At 41.6% G+C, this 19,756-nt stretch overlaps 1 protein-coding gene across 1 annotated transcript; it reads left to right on the forward strand.

Annotated features, from left to right (window-relative positions):
- Positions 1 to 3,628: 3,628 nt before the first annotated feature.
- On the forward strand, positions 3,629 to 13,933 carry ZFP64 (ZFP64 zinc finger protein). Its single transcript, XM_074604740.1, has 6 exons — positions 3,629 to 3,774; positions 4,309 to 4,548; positions 5,928 to 6,089; positions 7,105 to 7,167; positions 7,744 to 7,995; positions 11,870 to 13,933. The coding sequence occupies exons 1-6, from the start codon at positions 3,717 to 3,719 to the stop codon at positions 13,165 to 13,167; spliced, it is 2,073 nt and encodes a 690-aa protein (XP_074460841.1). The 5' UTR covers positions 3,629 to 3,716; the 3' UTR covers positions 13,168 to 13,933.
- Positions 13,934 to 19,756: the final 5,823 nt, after the last annotated feature.

Here is a 19,756-nt window from a genome sequence, read left to right on the forward strand (position 1 = left end):
GAGCTCAGTGCGGTGTTATACTCTCAGACATCAATCCTCATCCGGTGAAATGAAAACTCTCTCTGTCCAGAGCATCATTCAATAAAGTCCTGATATGTAAGTGTTATTAGTTATTAATAAGATAATAATGATGTTTTCAATGTTCACGCCAAAGCCAGAATCGAGCCTTTGTCGGGCTAAGTACTGTTGAAACACAAAGCAGCGAGCAGTGCCAGCCTCAAAGAGCTTTCACTGGAAATGTGCACTTGATACCTGGTATCTGTTATGCACGTTCCGCATATGCACGTTATGCACATACTTGTGTGCTTCTGAGAACATTTCACTACAGAAGTTTAATGCAAAGAGGCAGTAAGTCTAATGTTTTAAAGACAGGTCCTTACATTATGATATCTGGAAGCTTGTAAATAGCAGTGGATCTGAAGGTGGCCAAAGACATGAGGCATTTTTTTAAATATTTTGAGCTCTGCATTACATGGAAGTCAGTGCCAATTGACTGTTTCTTCTTCTTCTAACCATGTATGTAAAACAAAAGCAAAAAAAAACCCAGAGAGAGAGATTTAACAGCCAATAAGGTATAAAAGGTATAAAAGACTAAGGACTTGAGCCACAGGCGCCTGCATTGCAAGCTGTTGGTACTTCTTGTGCCGGTGCCTTTCTCTCTCTGGTTTTAACCACACGGAGCTGCCTGCACCTTAAAAACTCTTCCCAACACAGACGTTCTCAGAATTCATATGTCCCTATGAAAAGTATTCATTTGGCCCCACCTCCTCTTCCCCTGATGAAAAAAAGCCTGCAAATTCCTAGCCAAGCTATATTTGCAGAATGCTGGGAAATACCAGATGGGAAGAACAGCGGAAGAGCAGTCCAAGACTGAGCACTTTCCTTCCAATCGCCTTCAGCCCCTGCCAGCACAGGGAACTGAGCCGTTCGGTTTGCTACTGACCAAGCGCTTTTTGCAAGACGGCTGGAAGGAATGATGGAAGGGGTGGAGGGAATTCCTCTTTCAGCTGCCAGTTGCAGCAGTACACTTAGCTCTGAATCTTTTCTTCTAAGTTAATTAAACACATCTCATTTAATGGTGTCCAACTGAATAAGGCAGCAAATGTTTCTAAAAGAGCTGGTAACGCACCAGACATGAAACCGTTCATACCTGACTCAGTAGTGCAACCTCAGACCACCCCTGTATCAATTAAATATTGCCACCCTGACACCCAGTCTGAAAGAGCAAGCACATCAGTGAGTACGGCTGCAACGCTCTTTCCCTGCTGTATTTGTTTTGGCAGCCAAAAGAGGGGCATGTAGCCTGCCTAACTGTCATTACAGGTCCTTGGATAAGTGAAAATTCACTTTTAACGGAACACAATGCCGATTCTTTTCTAATCAAGTCAAGCAGGCTTCTATTCTAATGAAAAGCGTTAAACCAAAGGAGAAACAGATTAAAATAAGTTATGCTATACTCCAAAGTACACCTGCGACTGCAACTGTAATTGGTGGATAGACAGACAGGCAGACACACTGTCAGCTTTGGAAATGGGTCATAGTGTTCTGGAAAAAACAGCAAAATGAGTTAAAAGTCAGCTTTCAGTTCTACAGTTCTATCTATACTGTGGAAAAACAGATTCAGGTTGATTACTCTGATTTAATTTCTTTTGGATATAGTCCCAAAACAGTCTCATCAGCACTAACCATATTCCTGTTTCTGTGCTATGCTTTATAGGTACCGGCTGTGTAACCATGCTAATGTAAAACCATCTATATTTCCAGAATCAATGTGAATTCCTTAATTTTTATTGAGGTGGGGGGTGGGGAAGCAGGGGGGAATTCTGAATGAACTTTGAAACTCCTAGTAATCTTCCACATTCAATACGCATCCTGTGGAGTTTATTTGGCTTCCTTCTTTGATAGTATTTTAATGTGTTAATCAAATTTTTAATCTAAAATTGGATTAAAATATACCCAAGGTCTTGAAGTGAGATAAATATGATCCTTGCAACCAGCACTACGATGTGCTATCAAACACAGTTAGCAGGTTCCAGAGGCCGGAACTAGGATTATCACCTTTTGTGTCTTATCTTGGGCCCCCTAACAATCCCATGTCTGTGCTATATTGTTTTGGCAAAATGGGTCAACGGAAATGTCAAGCAGACACCACTTTCCCAGGAAAATAAAACTTCAAGTGTAATATGAACTGGCATCTGAAATTCTGGGTACATTTAGTGCATACACAAACTATTCTGCATTTATTAATGAACACACAGTTACATCCACACAGCTCTAAAACCATTCAGCAGCAAAATCAGACTCACAAGGAGAAAGCGGAATTAATAGTTTGTTTTCCCATTCGCGTTCATCCCCACTATACGGTCTTCAGTTACCCATGTTAGTCCATTCTGCTCCCCCTGCTACTCCTCTATCACCAGGTGTTTCCCCCCCACACCTTGCTGTGCCCTCCCCAGAGCACAGGATAAATATTGGTCCCTAACACAAGTCTAAAGATAGCAGGAGCCCAAATTGGATGCAAAAAGCACATAGGTGTCTGTCAGTGACTTGAGCTGCCAAACGCTGGGTCTTTACTGGTCACATGCAAATGGAGCTTTTTTTGTGTCTTGCAGCTTGGTGAAATTCAAGTAGCAAAAGGCATCTACCTGAACTAAAGGCCACCTGACTTCCAAATTTCCATTTTCTATTCTGTGTCTGCATAATGCTGTGGTTCATTCCTGAATAGCTGCATTTTTAATACAGGGCGAAGCAGCATAACTTTCAGTGAGCTGGCACTCAGACTGGCTCAGCCAGTTTGTTGCTGCAAAGCGCTAAATGCACTTGGCACAAAACATGTCAATCCCCCCTAAAAAGAGGTGTCATCTTATAGAAGAGTTTTCTCCAGCCCTAAGCAGGAGGAAGGCTATCTGCCTGTAATGCACACCGAGGTCCACATCCAGAAACCCACTCAAACAATGGAGAGGCTTTCCAGTTTACTTTAGCAGGCATCGGATTCGTATTTGGCACAATAAATTACATGAGCTTCGAGATTTGGGGTGCACGTGACTGAAGAAAAGGTTGAGGGCTTGTGGAAAGCAAATGGTCTGTAAGATGAAAGGTCTTGAAGACTGGTAAAAAGAGATGGAATATCAGCATGGTCTTCTGGCAATCATGGCCAGATTTCGCCATAATTTTGCATGAAGACCACTAATATGACCTAAAAAGCCAAAACTTAAGGCTAGTTTTCACCGCTTCTACTACCCCAACTTAATCCTACTGTCAGCCCTAACTTGTTGCCAAACTCCCGCAAACACTGCTAGATGAATTAAAGCTCTATTTTAAGACAAAGGCCTCTGGGGACGCAGGGCCAAACCACACGTGAGGCCTCAGCCCCGCTGCCATGGCAGGGCCGCCTCAGACAAGGTGCCTGTGGGGCAGCTCGCCCCTCAGGGAACGCACAGGCGTTAATCATGGCGGTTTGCCTTCTCAGGGATATTCCCGCATGGCGCCTGTCCTCGAGGCCGGCAGAAACGACAGGCAGGGGGTGGCGAGAACCCTCACATCCCTCAGCCCGGCGGTAGGTGAGGGCGGCCGCAGCCTCGCCGCGGCCACTGAGCATGCTCGGCTCCTCCGCATCCGCCCCCGCTCGGCGGCCGGGAGGCGCGGGGGGAGCGGCTCCCCGTCGGTAATAAGCCCCTTGCAGGTGGCGGAGGCGGTGTGCGGGGCTGGCTGCCGCCATGAACCCCGGCGGTGGCGGCGGGGGGGTGGCGCCGGCTTTCCCCGGCCCCGTGCAGTGTAAGTGCCGCTGCGCGCCGGCGGGGTATGCGCGCTCCGGGGCCCGCGCGGCGGAAGCCGAGTTGAGCCGGGACCTGGGCAGGCCCCGAAACCTGAGTAGCGCAAGAAACGGGCGGGAGCGGAGCCCGGGAACCTGACTGGGGCGTGCGGGGTGGGGGGGGAGAACCCGGGAATCTGGGTGAGCGCCGCGGCCCGCACCGGCCGTGAGGGGCTGATGGGCGCCGGGAGCGGCGGGCCCCGGGCAGGCTCTGCGGAGCGAGGTCGCGGAGCGGTGGCGGGGACGCCCCGCGGGACCCTGAGGCCCTCGGGGTAACGTGCCTGGGGGCACGGGCGGCCCCGTTCGCCCCCTCAGCCCGGCCCCGGGGGTCCCGCAGTGCACTAATGAACCCCGCAGCTCCAGGCAGGGCCGGGTCCGGAGGGGCTCCCCCGCGGCCGGGGCACTCAGTCAGCGGGATGTCCGTGTGTCAGTTTGAGCGGCTTCCGCCATTGCCGTTCCCTCAGGACGAGCTCTTAACCCTGACGCTGTTTCCACAGTCCCCGGCGGCACCACGGTGCTGGTGGAGCTCACCCCCGACATCCACATCTGTGGCATCTGCAAGCAGCAGTTCAATAACCTCGATGCCTTCGTTGGGCACAAGCAGAGCGGTTGCCAGCTCACTAGCGCGGCGGCCGGGGCCACCAGTACGGTCCAGTTTGTGTCAGAAGAAACGGTGCCGTCGACACAGGCACAAACCACGACCAGGACCATCGCTTCGGAGACCCAAACCATCACAGGTATTTTGGTGTTACATACCAAGAGCCCGAAAGCACTCAGCACCTGCAAAGTGGCAACGTGACGTAGCCCTCTGCTCGTGTCCCACCACCGCACTAAGCTAACACAACACTTTTCACATCAGTTGTCACATACCTGCAAGCAAAGGAAGAAAAAAAAAAAAAAAAGTGATGTGCTGCATTCTTGTTTTTGGTATGACAGCAGTTACTTAACTTGCATCTCAATTAGCAAATTCACTTAGAGAATTGCTTAAGTGTTGTGTAACCAACTTCTGCAAACTAATTAAAATTGTCAATACTTATGAAAAATAATGCAATTACTATGCATTTTATTTTTTTAAGAGTGCTCTTGATGAAAAACAGACAGAGAATTGCTGTAGGGCGCCAACCCAGGCCTTTTTATGTGAGAACACTGCATTCCCTAACATTGCTCCCAAAACTAATTGGCAGGAAAAATATTACTCAAAATTTCTGCCTATGTGAAGGCTCAAGTGAGGTCCTGATCATGCAGACACTTAAATAAAACCGGAATTTTGTTCCATGTGTGAAGGTTTGCCCTTCTATATATAGTTTTATTTTATTTTGGTCTGGGACCTTACTAAAATCCAAATTATTTGACTTTAATTTGGATAGACAGATTAGGGCAGAGAATCTGGAAGAGCAGTGAAAACTGAATTCAGGGCTCACTTCCAGGAATTTTTGTATTATAATCCCTCAACTTGGTGTGGGTTTTGGATGAGTCATTTTTCTGCTTCATATTTACTCATCTTTAAAACGAGGGCAGTTATATCCTTGTGCCCTTTTGAGGTATAGTGTTGTTTAATTGATTTAAAAGCTGCTACTTTGGCTGAGATAGTTTCACCTGTTATTCTTGTGAGTAACAAGCTAAAAACAGTATAGTTGGAAGAAGCTGAGCTTTTTTAACAATTTAAAAAATAAAAATTGTTTACGTGATGCCTTTTTGACAACATTTGCCATATAAGTAATCTCAGTTTTTTTTCTCCTTTGGGCTGTAGCACAGCCAGTGTTGAAAAACAAATATACCTTTATTAATGTAAGACGTGGACAGGCATCAGGAAAAAAACTGAATTTGTGAAGAAACTGCACGGTGCAGTCAGATAGGATTCATAGGGAGACAAGTGGGCCTATGTAGGGTTGTACTAAGTTCAGCAGGGCTCGTCAGGTCTTGACAAAATTTTCACTGATAGCAAGGAAGAGAAATGTCTTTCTCCTTTCCCCCTCCCCCACATGAATAGGAACCCACAAGCAGGAATTTTGCAGGAAAAACAGAATAGAGAAGTAATTAATTAAACTAGTAAATAGTTAGATCTTTCTGATTGGAGAAGCTAATGTTCTCAAATTGAGTTATTTTATGTGTTTAGTTTCTGCACCAGAGTTTGTTTTTGAGCATGGCTATCAAACGTACCTGCCCAGTGAGAGCAGTGAGCCTCCAACCGCTGCTATCGTCTCTACACCACCAAAAGCACGTTCGAGAAAATCCAATTCCTCACTTACACAGAAGAAGCTAAACTGCTGCTATCCAGGTGAGATGTGGACTGTACCTTCTTCCTTTTCATTTTAAAATTGGTAGGTTTTATATAGTGATGTGCACAGTAGCACATCTTAAGCAGTTAAGCATCTCTCTTAAGCAGTTAAGACGTGCAGAACCTGCATGGCAACCTGTTTACTAAGGGTGTGATGTACTACCATTGGTACCAGTAGTAGTTTTGCCATTGCTTTCACGTGTCCTTAGACGATTGCCCTATACTGTGGCGTACTCTGGCGATGCTGCAGTGAGTTTGTGTGTAGACATTGGCCTGTGCCCACAGCCGTAGCAATGTTAAGAGCAGAGTCTTGTTACCTTTCTGCTAACTGCCATTGTTGTACACAAGAAATATTATACATGCATTTTGCATTATATGTTTTATCATTGGTCAGTTAACATTTTTATAAGGATGGATTGAACCAAAGTATTTGGAGATCTTAACGAGTGAAAACCATGGAATATGCAGAAAATGTGTGCAGAGACTGTGATGTAGATGAGTAGTCATATTAATGGTAGCAGAAGTCAGTGTGTCATTTTGCAAGCTTGCCTTCATTTGAAAGGCACATTTCAAATGCTTAGCATTCATTGCTGTAAGACTGTAGCACTTTCCACTTGGACAGAATTCCTGAACGGTGAGCTGTTACCTGAGTTCCCAGTCGTGGTAACTTGAAGTCATACGTGGAATTAATTAGTTCCCCTAGTATCCTCTGTGTACTGTAAAGAGCATCTCAAATCCTGGACAGAGATTCCAGAGAACTTGTTTCAAAGCTTACAGAAAACAATAACGTAGAGAATTGCCTCCTAGGGGAAGCATTAGAAAACTAAAATTCATAGGTAAACCGGTCACTATTTTAAGTAGATGTGAATAAACAAGATAGGGAATTGATTTTCTGTTAATACTGAATTTTAAAGAGAAAGTTATTTTCAAGAAACGTAATGCCCAGAATATGGCAGTATATTTTTATTATTTTGTTAGATTTTCCTTTAATGATCATAATCTTAACCATTTTCAGGTTGCCAGTTCAAGACTTCCTATGGCATGAAGGATATGGAACGTCACCTACGGACACACACAGGTTTACATAGTTGCTATATTTTGTTTTTGGTTGGTTTCCTCCTCTTGGCAAGAGGTATTTTCATACAAAATAATATATCTATAGATAAATTGGATAGAATGTACACGTATGTCTGTACACTTTAGTATTGTAGTTCTCTGTGCCTGGGGAATTGCCCTTTTTGGGTAAGCCATGTCCTACTATGAGTAGTACCACTCACAGCTGTGAAATGTGAACACTGTACATCAATTTAAGGCACAGTTAAATTTATGAGGTGCAGACCCTGCGTTTATCAGGGTAAGCGTGGTGGTGTGTAAACCTAGGTTGTTCTTTATATGAAACAGTGATTTCAGCATTTTACCTCCCTTCCCCCTAAGCTGCAATTTCAGAGTTATAAAGGGAGAAAGTTTCAAAGGGTCTTCTAAAATTGTTGCACTAGTGCATGCAGCCTTCTGGAGCATAGAAGAGTCCTTAGCTGATAGGATGGCTGTGGAAATCTAGTGTTCAACTTCTGAAAAGATCTTTTCTGCTGAAAAGAATTTGCATCCTTATGGCGCAAAAATTCTTGATATGTTTATGTGCTTCTGTTTGTTTCAGGAGACAAGCCCCATAAATGTGAAGTTTGTAGCAAATGTTTTAGTCGAAAAGATAAGCTGAAGATGCATATGCGTTCTCATACCGGGGTGAAGCCTTACAAATGCAAACACTGTGACTATGCAGCTGCTGACAGCAGCAGTCTCAACAAGCACCAGCGCATTCACTCCAATGAGCGTCCTTTTAAATGCCAGATCTGTCCTTATGCAAGCCGCAACTCCAGCCAGCTAACTGTACATCTCAGATCCCACACAGGTACGTTTATGCTAAAATGTAGATCTGTAAAAGTTTAAAGGTCGTTGGGAAGATTTTTAAAAGATATACAGGTGTCAAGGTGCCAGAAAGGGCCTATTCGAATTGTCAGAAGCACCAAGGCACACAGCTGCTGTGAATTTCTTGCGCATAGAATCTAATAGGGCAAGACATACAACTCTACTTAAAAAAAACTGGAAGCAATCAAGACAGGTCTGATTCTTGGTAGACTTTCTTCTAAATTGATTTTGAAGCTGCCTGTTAGGTGTTCTTAAACCAGTAAAACTGAAGGATCTAATTGATTGATTAAGAGCATCTAGGTTCCTATCTGTGTCTCAAATCTGGTCCACTATATTAGAAGTACTGAAATTATTCTATAATTGAACTAGTTATATCAGTGTAAACCTCAGCTGTATAATTAGCAAATAATTAGCAATTTAACTTACACTTCTTCATTTAAGTTACACTTTTTTTGACGTTTCTTTATGGTAGCTTCCATGTGCAGACTGATGGACATTGACAGTGTAGTATGAGCAGCCAGAACTATGTTCTGCCCATACCACTTTTGCTCTATGGATAGAAAGCTTTAGCCTCCAGTCTTATAAACACTGTTTCATTTTATATTTGAATTATTTGCCTAAGTTTCCTTTTAATCAGATTTCTCTTTTATAGATTGTTCCTAGAAGAGGTTTGCTGTAAAGATACTGCTGTACAGTCGTCTTTGTATGTTGTTTTTCACCTAATCCAGGGTACTGGATTAGTTTCTGTGTTGTCTTTTATACATTTGATTAGTTCTGTGAATTGTAGCTGCAAGGTGGTTATGGTTCAGTGACTACTAGATTAGCTTTGAACATCTACATGTACCTACCTACATCTGATTCTGAATTCGAGTACTAAACAACATTAGTTCAGATGCGTGCAAGATGGGATTTATTTTGAGTAAATAAAGGAAATAAATACCTTGTGCATTGTGAAGGAGGGGAGGGTTAAACCAATCTGTCTGTGGCAGAAAAGAATCTTTTCTACTTCACAAATCTGCTGTGATGGAACAGGCAGGACTGTCAGGCAGTTGTTCTACAAGTTTCCCTCTTTCTGTTGCTATATGAGAAGATGTGATGGTCAGTCAAAATAGTATGGGTTGTTATGAGAAGTTATCTGTTAGGAAACACACTAGTCAGAATATGGGTCTTGCATTTTCCCCGTGTCGTATAAGAGCGTGCATACTTGTGCATTCATGTACATGGGCAGATATGCTCTGAATTTGGCTGTGGGAGAACCTGTGAATGCTCATGGTTCTCCTGTATTTCCAGTAGATTAGATTTTTGTGGCTTTAAGTATTGCAATAGTTGGGAAGGGGTTTTAGGCTACCTTATTTCTTTTTGGCAGGTCAGTCTGCTGTATCTTAAGCAATAGAGTTATGCTAAAACTAAAGTCTGTAGTGTTGTCTCTTCATTTCTCAAAATCCTCTTTCGTAAAAGGACTTCTTTTGATTCACTGAAAGGAGGTGCAAGAATTTTGAAAGTAATCATTTCATCCTTCTCTAGGTTACAAAGGTGTTATGCACACAGGCAATTTTAGGGGAAAAGTAAATTATGTAGATTATATTGCTTACTGGAATTAAATTAGTCATTCTCTAGAAGGTGAGTGTAGTCTACATTGCTCAGCGTGAGATCATCTACATAGCATTACTTGTTGAACTAGTCATCTAAAGATCAGCTTCCTGATAATCTGAGTAAAACTGCTCTTACAATTAATAATTCCAGGATCAGACACTCTTTTTCTTTTTTTTTTAAGCTATATTCTGTCAGTGTCAATTATGTATGGACAGAAATGCAAAGAAATATAAGTAATGGACCACTCTTTAAATAAACAGAACCAGCATACTTTGCTATATTGCTATATTCAATGAAATTACTAATTCTTTTTCATATATTGTGCTACCCTGCATGTGAAAATTAAGACATTGAAATATGTACTGTGCCAAGTAGATAAAAATTCAGTAGCTGAGTGTGCAGCTGAGACTGTAAAATAAACTAGACGAACAAACAGTGCATCTTCATTAATAAAATCTGTTTAATATAGATAATACACCATATATATCAATTATTAAACAGATACATGGATTAGCACAGTAGGCCCCAACTTGATTTGAAAAATATGCAGCTAAACCTATGACATATGTAGCTGGATAAGCAAATTATGCAAAATTATAGTTATCACAAACTCTGTAAAATATTAACTTATAAAATAAATCAGCCATTTGCAGTTTGATTATTAAAGAAGATAAATGCTTGCTGAACTAAGTACGCTCTCTTTTTTCTTCTCGCACCAAGGGTGTCTGAGAACTAATAACACAATTCTTTCACTTTTTCAAAATGGTTCCTACGTAAAGACTTCATGCTCAGGTATTACTTTAGAGAACTACATATTTATATTAAAAAAAAAAAAGTTTTTTTTAATGTCATTTTAAAGTAATTTTTTAATTACTTCAGAACAGAGTCACTGGTCTTTACCCTGGAATAGATTATGGAGCTCAACAGAGCTACAGCTTAATTTGATCATGCATGTCGTGACACAAGCATGCAAATAAAGAAAATGCAAAATAGTGGATTAGATCCAGGCAATTCAAATCGTTATTTGTGGCAGGTAGTCTGACATAAATAGGCTTACAGAGATCTTGCAGATGAATGTTCATTTTTCATGCCTTATCAGTTAAGAATTTGACCTGACTTTCAACTACATTGTTAGGTTTCTGGACTAGCATTGCTCTCAAAAAACAAACAAAAAAAACCCCACCATGCACTTATGAATATTTTATGCACCTGTTTGCATGAATGTAAACTGATATTGCGTGAATACAAACTGATATTAGATTTTCTTGAAGTGATCTGTGGAGCATTATTAGGTGTGCTACATGGGGCAAATATCTCTCTCTTGGTTGCTGTAATGCCAGAAAAACAAAAGCTTGATGTTACTTCTCGGTGTAAGCATATTTCCCCGGTGTAAGCATATTTCCCCAGAGTCACAGACTTGCATGCATGTTTCATTAGTCTCTCACTTGTCTTTTCCAGTTGCATTTATGTACTTGTGATCCCTCTTTTTTTTTTTTTTTTTTTTTTTTTTTCCCCCCTCTCCTGTCACTGTAGTGATGCTGTGGTTGTGCAGTCACCTGCCACTGACCTAGGTATGGACTTCTGTCCCTACCTCTCCCTGTGTTCTGGACAAGAGTTTCCATGGCCTTCCTGTACTAGCAATAGTATTTGTGCTGCACCACATGAACCAGGCCAAAAAAGTAATTGGTTTTTCTTGTCAGTTGATCTCACTCAACTATGTGGTTGAGCAGTAAAGCTGGTGCCCCTTAAGCGTCTCTTTCTGCAGTAGCCTACCATTGATCTAGGCTTACAGTTAACCTACAAGCCTCCCTGTAAATCTTGTTGTGTAAACCCCAGACATGGTTGTGTTTATGTTTTCTTAGACTTCAAAAATATAGCAGCTGTTAAAGTTACAGTGTTTATTAATTTTAAACACTAGTTGAGATGCACTGTTGCTAAAGAGGGACAAATGGGAAACTTCAGTCAGTTTTCTGGAGCACACTGAACAGTTTTACACGGAAAGTGAACTAAAAATGGAGAATATCTAAGATGCAGACATGAAAAAGCAACAGATGCAGGCAGGCATGCTCGTGGAGAGTTTGCACACAAATATGCCAGACCAGGTGATAAATACTGTGCCGTTAAAGTTCTCTACATCTTGAAAACATGCTGTGAGTTTACAGGTATGTAGAACAAGTCAGCTGTGCATAATTCCTTATAGCATTGGTCTCTCCAGTGGATCTTGGTATCTCATCTGTAATTTGAACTGTGTTTTTTATTGACAGGAGATGCTCCATTCCAATGTCAGATGTGTCCTGCTAAATTTAAAATCAACTCAGACTTGAAGAGGCACATGCGTGTGCATTCTGGTGAGAAACCTTACAAATGTGAGTTCTGTGAGGTGCGGTGTGCCATGAAAGGAAATTTGAAATCACATATTCGTATCAAGCACAGCATGGAAAATACTCTCAAGTGTCCAGAGTGTGAGTTTCAGTGTGGAAACAAAACAAGCCTTCGGCACCACATAAGAACTCATCAGCCTGAACAACCAGTGAAGTGCTCAGAGTGCAACTACTCTTGCTCCAACAAGGCAGCTCTGAAAGTGCATGAGCGAATTCACTGCAAAGATCGTCCTTTCAAATGTGAATTCTGCAGCTTTGATACCAAGCAGCGGAGCAACCTGACAACACATGTGAGGAAAGCTCATGGCGACAAAGTCAAGACCAAGAAGCAAACTATGGAGAAGAAGGAAGGAGATAGGCCAAAGCAAGGTGGCTCCAGGCAAGTTGCCAAATTGGATGCCAAGAAAGCATTTAAGTGTGACCTGTGTGATGCTTCCTTTGTCCGAGAAGATTCTCTTAGGAGTCATAAGAAGCAGCACAGTATGTATAATGGATCTAAAAATAACGAACTGGCTGTTCTGCAGCTCCAGATGGATCCCAGTCGGCAGACCAGTGCCCCAATTACTGTCAGCCACCTCCAGGTCCCACTTCAGGCTGCTCAGGTTTCTCCATACAATGAGGGAAGGGTCAAGATCATTGTGGGTCACCAGGTCCCTCAGACTAACAGTATCGTTCAGGCTGCATCGGTGAATGTTGTGCCTCCTACGTTAGTTACCCAGAATCAGGAAGACCTTTCGGCCAACAGCCGCTTGCAGCTGCTGGGCCAAGTCAGTTTGTTGGCACCACCTCCGCCTCCCATATCTCAAAGCGAAGCAGGGCCTGTGGCACAGCCAGCAGTTCTTCTCACAACCCATGACCAAAGCGATGGAAGCGCTTTACATCAAACTCTGATTCCTGCTGCTTCTGTCAGCAGTCATGAGGCTTCAGCAAACCAAGCTTTCATCACCAGCTCTGGAATCAGCTGCTCTGACTTAGAAGGTCTTAATGCTTTGATACAAGAAGGAGCAACAGAAGTGACTGTGGTTAGTGATGGAGGTCAGAGTATAACAGTGTCCACTTCAGCTCCCCCTCCTCCTATCTTTTCTTCCTCTCACACAGAAGCCCCTAAGCAGACCTATTCTATCATTCAAAGTGGAGCCCATACAGCTTTGCTGTGTCCAGCAGACTCCATACCAGATTAGTCGCAGAATACTATTACTAAACAAATTTCAATCATCTCAGAGGCAATGCTGAATTCAGCAGAAACGCATAGGACGTAAGTGAATGCAGGATTTTTCCTACAAAGCCAAATACCTTTCACTTACACATTTTACTTGTCTGTACATGGAAACATACATCTTGTATGTGAAAAAGAGGATGTGTATATTTATGTGCCTCTGTGGAAATCAGATGCTGTGCTCTGTGTAAAACCTGAGTATCGAAGCAACTGTTGGCAATTTCACCAAGCAGTAAGCTTCCCAGAACATGATTCTTATATTGTGCTGGTAAAAACATGAAAGCCCCAGCTTATGATGAATTACCTCCACAGTAGACCCGTTCTTTTATGCACACACGAAAAGGTAATAGCCGAAGCCATTCTGAAGTATGTTTTTTAAGTGAAGTCTATTTCAATTATATGCTATGTATGCATTAACTGCACCTGGCTGATTGTTGATCTGTAAGAAATATCTACTACTGGGTCTAATGCAGCCTTAGTGACGTTTAAGGGGGCTGTTCCTTAATATCTGTAGAAGTTGCTAGCACCTGGCACTGAAGCTGGAAATGCTTATGCAGAAGACTAGGTGATGAGGCTTAGAAAACAAAAGAATTTTGTCCGTCCATTAGTAATAGCTAACTTTGTTAGCAAGAACACTATTGCAAATTATATATATGGCACAGTGATCTCTCTCAGAGGCGCCTGTATTTTAAACCACAAAACAACTGCAAATATATTTTTTACAAACACTACTTAAAGTTTTGTTTTTATTTTGATGCTGCCTGTTTGTAGTTGCGTGGGTGGTAAAAGTGCATGAGATTTTGGCTCTCTTCAGGTTAAAGGGGAAAAAGGAAAAGATAGAATTAATTCCATTTAAAATAAAAGTTCTGGTCTGAAACTAGCATAAATTCAGACTGGATCACAATGAGATAGCAATTTACCATTATATGGTGCACATTTCTATAATGAATGAATTCTAGGCTGTATTTTGAACTATGCAATATTATAGCCCTATCTGGTGAGCATTCTTGTAGAGGTAAGTAATAATATTTTCACAACTAAACTGCCTGGTTAAAGAACAGACTCTCAGCTTGGGAAAGCAGGCAGTTCTGTAGGTACCTGGATCTGCAAAAATCAGATCATTTCACAACCAGGCAGCATCCCAAGGACAATTGTTAACATACAGGAAGACTGAAAAGAGACTGTTACCAAAACTAGCTCTGACGTTCCCTCCTGGGCAATCAAAGTCAAGTTAAATTTCACAGTATTTGCTAGTGGAAGACGTTGAATGATTGCTTTATGTGCTAGAAACATGCTTGGAAAACTTACAAAGATTATATAATTAGGACCACTTTCTGAACAGGCCTCGTGTTTGAAATGTTAAGCTTGTACAGCCTTCATGGGGGGGGGGGGGGTGCTCCCCAGTCCTTCCCTCTGTGATACATACTCTATGTACAGTGTAAGGCTTCTTGCTGTACAATGACAAGTAGGAAAATGCAGTCATAACTCACAGTCGTAGAGGTTGTTCTTTAAAATATGACGTTGTTGTTGTTGAAATAAGGGTTGTTTAAGCTTGACTGCTCCATTATCGCTGTCTTCATTATTTATGGAAAATGGTAGTTTTGAAGATCCTTCTCTCTTCTGCCTTTCTAATCCTTGATTCTAAATTAATGTTCTTTTAAAACAAAAAACCCTTCCAAATAATCTCGGGTTTAAAATCTGAGTTTTGATTTGAACTGTCTGACAGTGTGCCTGACACCTATGGACATCAGACAAGAACACACTCCAGTTAAAGGGAGAAACTTCATAAAAGGTATTATTTAAGACTCATTTCCTAGCCCCATGCTGCATTGAAATACGAAGCAAAAATTCTAAGTTCACTGACAGTTGTATTTCAGGGTTTATTATTTCCTATATTTGTTTTCCAACTTTTCTGGGAATACAGGTTTATCACCTCTTAATTACCTATTCCCTACAGAAAAGTGATTTAAGGAACTGAGAAGACTCAGTCCTGAGTCACGGAGCACACCTATTTTTATATAAATTAGAAGTAGGTGGGAGGTTTTTACTTCAGTAGGTCACTGCAGAACATTCATTTAGAACAATAAATTGAAAGCCTAGACACTTTGAATTTTAACACTGGCATTGCTGGTTTGTGCCTCTCCAGTCATGTTTCATTGCTGTGCCTATAGCACAGACCTGATCGTTGTATTTTCAACTGTGTTGACGCTACTTACAAAGCACTTAGAAGATAAAAAGCATCACAGGTAGGTGCTTGATCTTATTATATGTAGTCCCTGATATGCAGGTTGTGAATGATCACTGGAGCAGCATAGATCAAACACTTTGTCATCTTTGAATTATAATGTGTGGCATAGCAGCAATTCTTCACTATTAACCCATCTCTAGATGTACGTGTATATATGTGCACGATCTATACCATCAGGCTGCGTATAGTGTTTCTGTGCACTGGGCCAACAGATGTTGTAAACACTAGTGAAAGGTGGGGCACTTTCAGTCCTGTAACAGTAAATACACGTTTTTCATCCAGCTTACAGTGGTCCTAGGCCATGTGCAGCACTGGGGCTGCAGGGGAGGGGGAGATGCTGGTGGAAATGTGGTGCTCTGTGTTTAGAGCTGGTGGCTGTCCATTGCTACAAAAGGGAGTGGTACCCTTGTTTTAAGGTGAAAGTTTGGAGGTAGTGAGACCAGCTGCTGATAGCAAGCCTTCAGATATAGAAAACTGTAGCAAACGCGAAAACTTGTAAGTGCAAATGTACTACAGTTTGGCAACTAAAAAGTAACATTAATGTTCATATACTCGTTGGTATCAATGGACTCTGCAGGCAGGGTCTCATGAGCATGAAGTATTTTGTGTCATCTATAGGTGGTGCTAGAGATCCAGACAAAATTTTAAGTGTGGCCCGTTCTGCTTGATGATGTTTCCTGTTAAACAGCTCCCTGCTTTTAACTCCTTCCCGGGTAAAAACATTTCAAAATGCACTTTTATAAGAAGTTACAAGAAGTTTAGCTGTAAAAAATCTTACTTTCATTTAAGATCAAAAAAAAACAAAACAAACAACAACAACCAATAAAACAGAAACATCCAAAGTTTTCTACTGTTAAGATCCAATGAAGCAGATTTATGGCCAGAACTTAATCTCACAATTTATGTTAAACTGATCTTTTTTTTACTCCTTGTTAAATAATTTTAATCTGTATGTAGTTTGCAGCTGCAGAATTGTCGTGCACTACAAGAATGATACAAAATGAGAGATTTTTAACAAGGCTGATGGTTTGAATTGCAGTTTATCCCTGTTTGTACTTGGCCAACAGACCTGCACCCAGGGGATGCACTACCACGTCCAGGAATCTCATGTTCAATCTAATGTCACACTTAACGCCACACAGCTCTGTTATCTGCATTTCAGTTTCACAAAAAGGCTTGTTTACCTTCTAAAATAGGAAACCAGTGGACTTGTCATATTGTAAAGACTAACCTTCATTCTGGTCCTATGTGTGCCTCTGAGATAAACAGGAAAGATAACAAAATGGTGTGAATGAAGTTTAGGGCTGCTTCTTCAGCGTTGTTTAGCTGATTGCATTATGTTTAAGTGAACAATCTAGAGACTTCTTTCCTCCACCCTAAGGGGGAGGGGAAAAAAAAAGCTGATAACCAAGGCTAAGATAGGGGCAATTTTTTATTTTTGTGGGTTTTTTTTTTTTTTTTTTTTAGTTCCAATATTCTGTCTGGCTTTATGTTTGTGTATGACAGTAATGGTCTTTGTGTTTTGGAGCTGGCAGAAGCAGATTGTTTTAATCTCTGATACTCTTTTAATACATTCTTTATGTTATCAACAGAACTGTCCCCTGAGAGAGCATGGTAATTCATAACAAGTGGCTCTTGTAGAGCTTGCTTGCTCTCAAGCACGTGGTAAATAAATCGTATACCTTCCTAGAGTTCTGCCATAGCCTCAGAGCTCTGTAGCAAGTTGTCTCTTTCCCAGAGAAAATATTGGTATGGATTTCATTCCTTTTGCCTGGGGATGTCCAAGCCCTCCCTGATAGGCACCAAGCCCACGGCACGTCTGTGGCACGGAGGGAGCAAACCCGGGCTGGGGAACGCTTCCCGCTTCTGCTTGCCCTTTACAAAATGGATGATGTTTACACTGCATTGCACTGAACTGGCTCTGAGAGGAAAATGTAAAGCTACATATTCCATGGTTAACTTCCTTCAACACGTTCATTGCAGCTCTTGCTCTCTGCACAGGCTTGTAGTTTTTACGCAATTTGCTTATGGAGTCCCATTTGTGAGTTACAGTGTGTTACAGTCCTCCCTCTCCTGTGAATATGAATCTCTATGGCTGCTTAAAGAAACGAGGTTAAACAGAGCAAGAACGTTGGCCAGAACACTAAGCAAGCAGTGGTGCGTAGCCTGTATGCATTTCATATGGAACTACCCCCTGCTCTTGCCTCCTTCAAACCTTTTTTGATGTTGTACACTCTGTGACACTGCTTTTTAAAACCAGACCCAAGTATCACATGAGCAGAGGCTTATCCTCTGCAAGACCTACTAGAATGTGCTTTTCTCTCTGTTTTTGTGAGGTAGAAACATGACACAGGCAAAAAAAAAGTAATCCAAAGTCCAAAGAAAACTTTGTCTTCAACACCTTTAATTGTGTTCTGGGGTGGCGGCTATCTGTGTCAGGTCCTGCATGATGTCCCCAGAAAGATGCGGTGTTGAGTTTGAACAATAAACCAGCAGCACTCTCGATTAAGCTCTCTATCAGTGTTGCTAGTATCTTTTATGCGGTTTTGATAAACACTTTAACTGTCATTTGCATCAAAATGGCAGATTCCTGCTCAAAACCAGCATCGATTTGTCCCGTGCACAGGGGGGATTACTGGCTATGCAGATGCACCAGGAAACACTCCTGGATGAGTGAATGGGATCAAGTCTTCACGTGAGATGAGACCCAAAAGCAAGCAGAACTTGGCTCTAAGCTAGCTCCTTTGGGATGTGGGGGGAAAACCAAACTTGTAGTGAATGCGCATAGTTTTTGCAATTAAAAAATCAGACTGTTTGCCAATCATTTGGCAGACCTCTTTATTGCTATTGTGATCTGACTGCGCTGGAAAGTACCTTCTGTTGTGGGGTTTTAAATTGCTCTCTAAAAATGTTAGAAGCATGCCAAGACATTTTTCTCTAGATTACAAACAACTGGGGAAAGACTTCTTTTTTTTTAGATATATTTATTATATTCTGTATTTCTGATTCTTTATTTATTTGTGTTTACAGTCAAAATATAGTCATTCATTCTTGCAACATGATGCTCTGATGTCTGTAAAAATACTTGCTGTGTCCTCAATGGAAAGGCTTCTGTCCTAGAATTTCAGGAATATTGACTGGATACTCTAATGGCCTTTTACATCTCCAGTTGGAAAATCTTTAGGCATGTTATTTAAATTTTAAGAAGAGAAACCAATGTTGTTAAGAGAAACTGATGTCTCCTGTCACTTATCCTGATGACCTTTCATAAGGTGATAAAGGTTTCTATAGTGACCTGAGGAAATAATGTCTCAGGTATCATTGTGAATTAAAAGTCTGTCGCAGGACAAGCTTTCTTTTCTCTCTCAGGTATCCAGTTCTGCCTTTGTCTTTATTTCAGTTGCTAGGCATGGAGAAGGACTCATAAAACATACAGTATTTGGTTACATGGCTGTCTTTCATCTTTTAGAGACTTCACAATGTTGTAGGGAAGTAAAAAAAAAGTCCATGACAAAGCCAAGTTGGGTTTTTCTTTAATGCTATGCACCATTAGAGTAACAAATAACATGTATGTTCAGAGTCTGCTGCTGTAATGCCACTGAGTTCTGCCACCTGTGATATCAGATAATTTATTCCATAAGCTTCAGGAGTTGGGTTTGCCTGTATAAAACACAGGAATTCTGTATTATTACAGATACAAGGTGTTGTCAGGATTGCTCCAAGTTCCTAGTTTCAGACTTCATGTAAACTTGCTTTTAATGTCTGAAAGCAAAAGCTCTCTTGGTTAATGATGAGAGTGAGTGAATTTTGTAGGTAAAAGCTGAACGTTATCTTGGAAATAATTATCTGCAGACCTGCAGGGGTTTTTTTGCTTCTTTAAGGATACAAGGATGCATTTATGCCTTCTTGTCCTCCTAGAAACAACATGTTATGCCACGAACCTTTCAATTTATCAAACCTGATGTGACAGACGCCTAAAAGAAAGCTTGGAGAGACTTCCAACATTTTCAGCTTGAGCTTCCCATTGATACCATTCAAAATGAAGGAGAGCTGTTAAAATCTTTGTGCTATCTGTATAGGTAGCGTTTGGAAATAAATGCTGGCCCTACATAGTAGTCTTACATTGCGTATCTCTGTTGGTCAGAGCTGTTCAGACAATTTTCTAGTGTTTTTCTTTCGATCACCAAATGGAAGCTTACCAAGACTGGGAACCCACGGGACAGGTGAGGCAGAGCAAGGTCATCGATGCTGGTCAGCTGAGTTCCCTGTGGGAACATCAGTCTCTGAAAGAAAATATCCATCTATG

This window comes from Larus michahellis, chromosome 12 (genome assembly GCF_964199755.1).
Source record: "Larus michahellis chromosome 12, bLarMic1.1, whole genome shotgun sequence".
Taxonomy (NCBI): Eukaryota; Metazoa; Chordata; class Aves; order Charadriiformes; family Laridae; genus Larus; species Larus michahellis.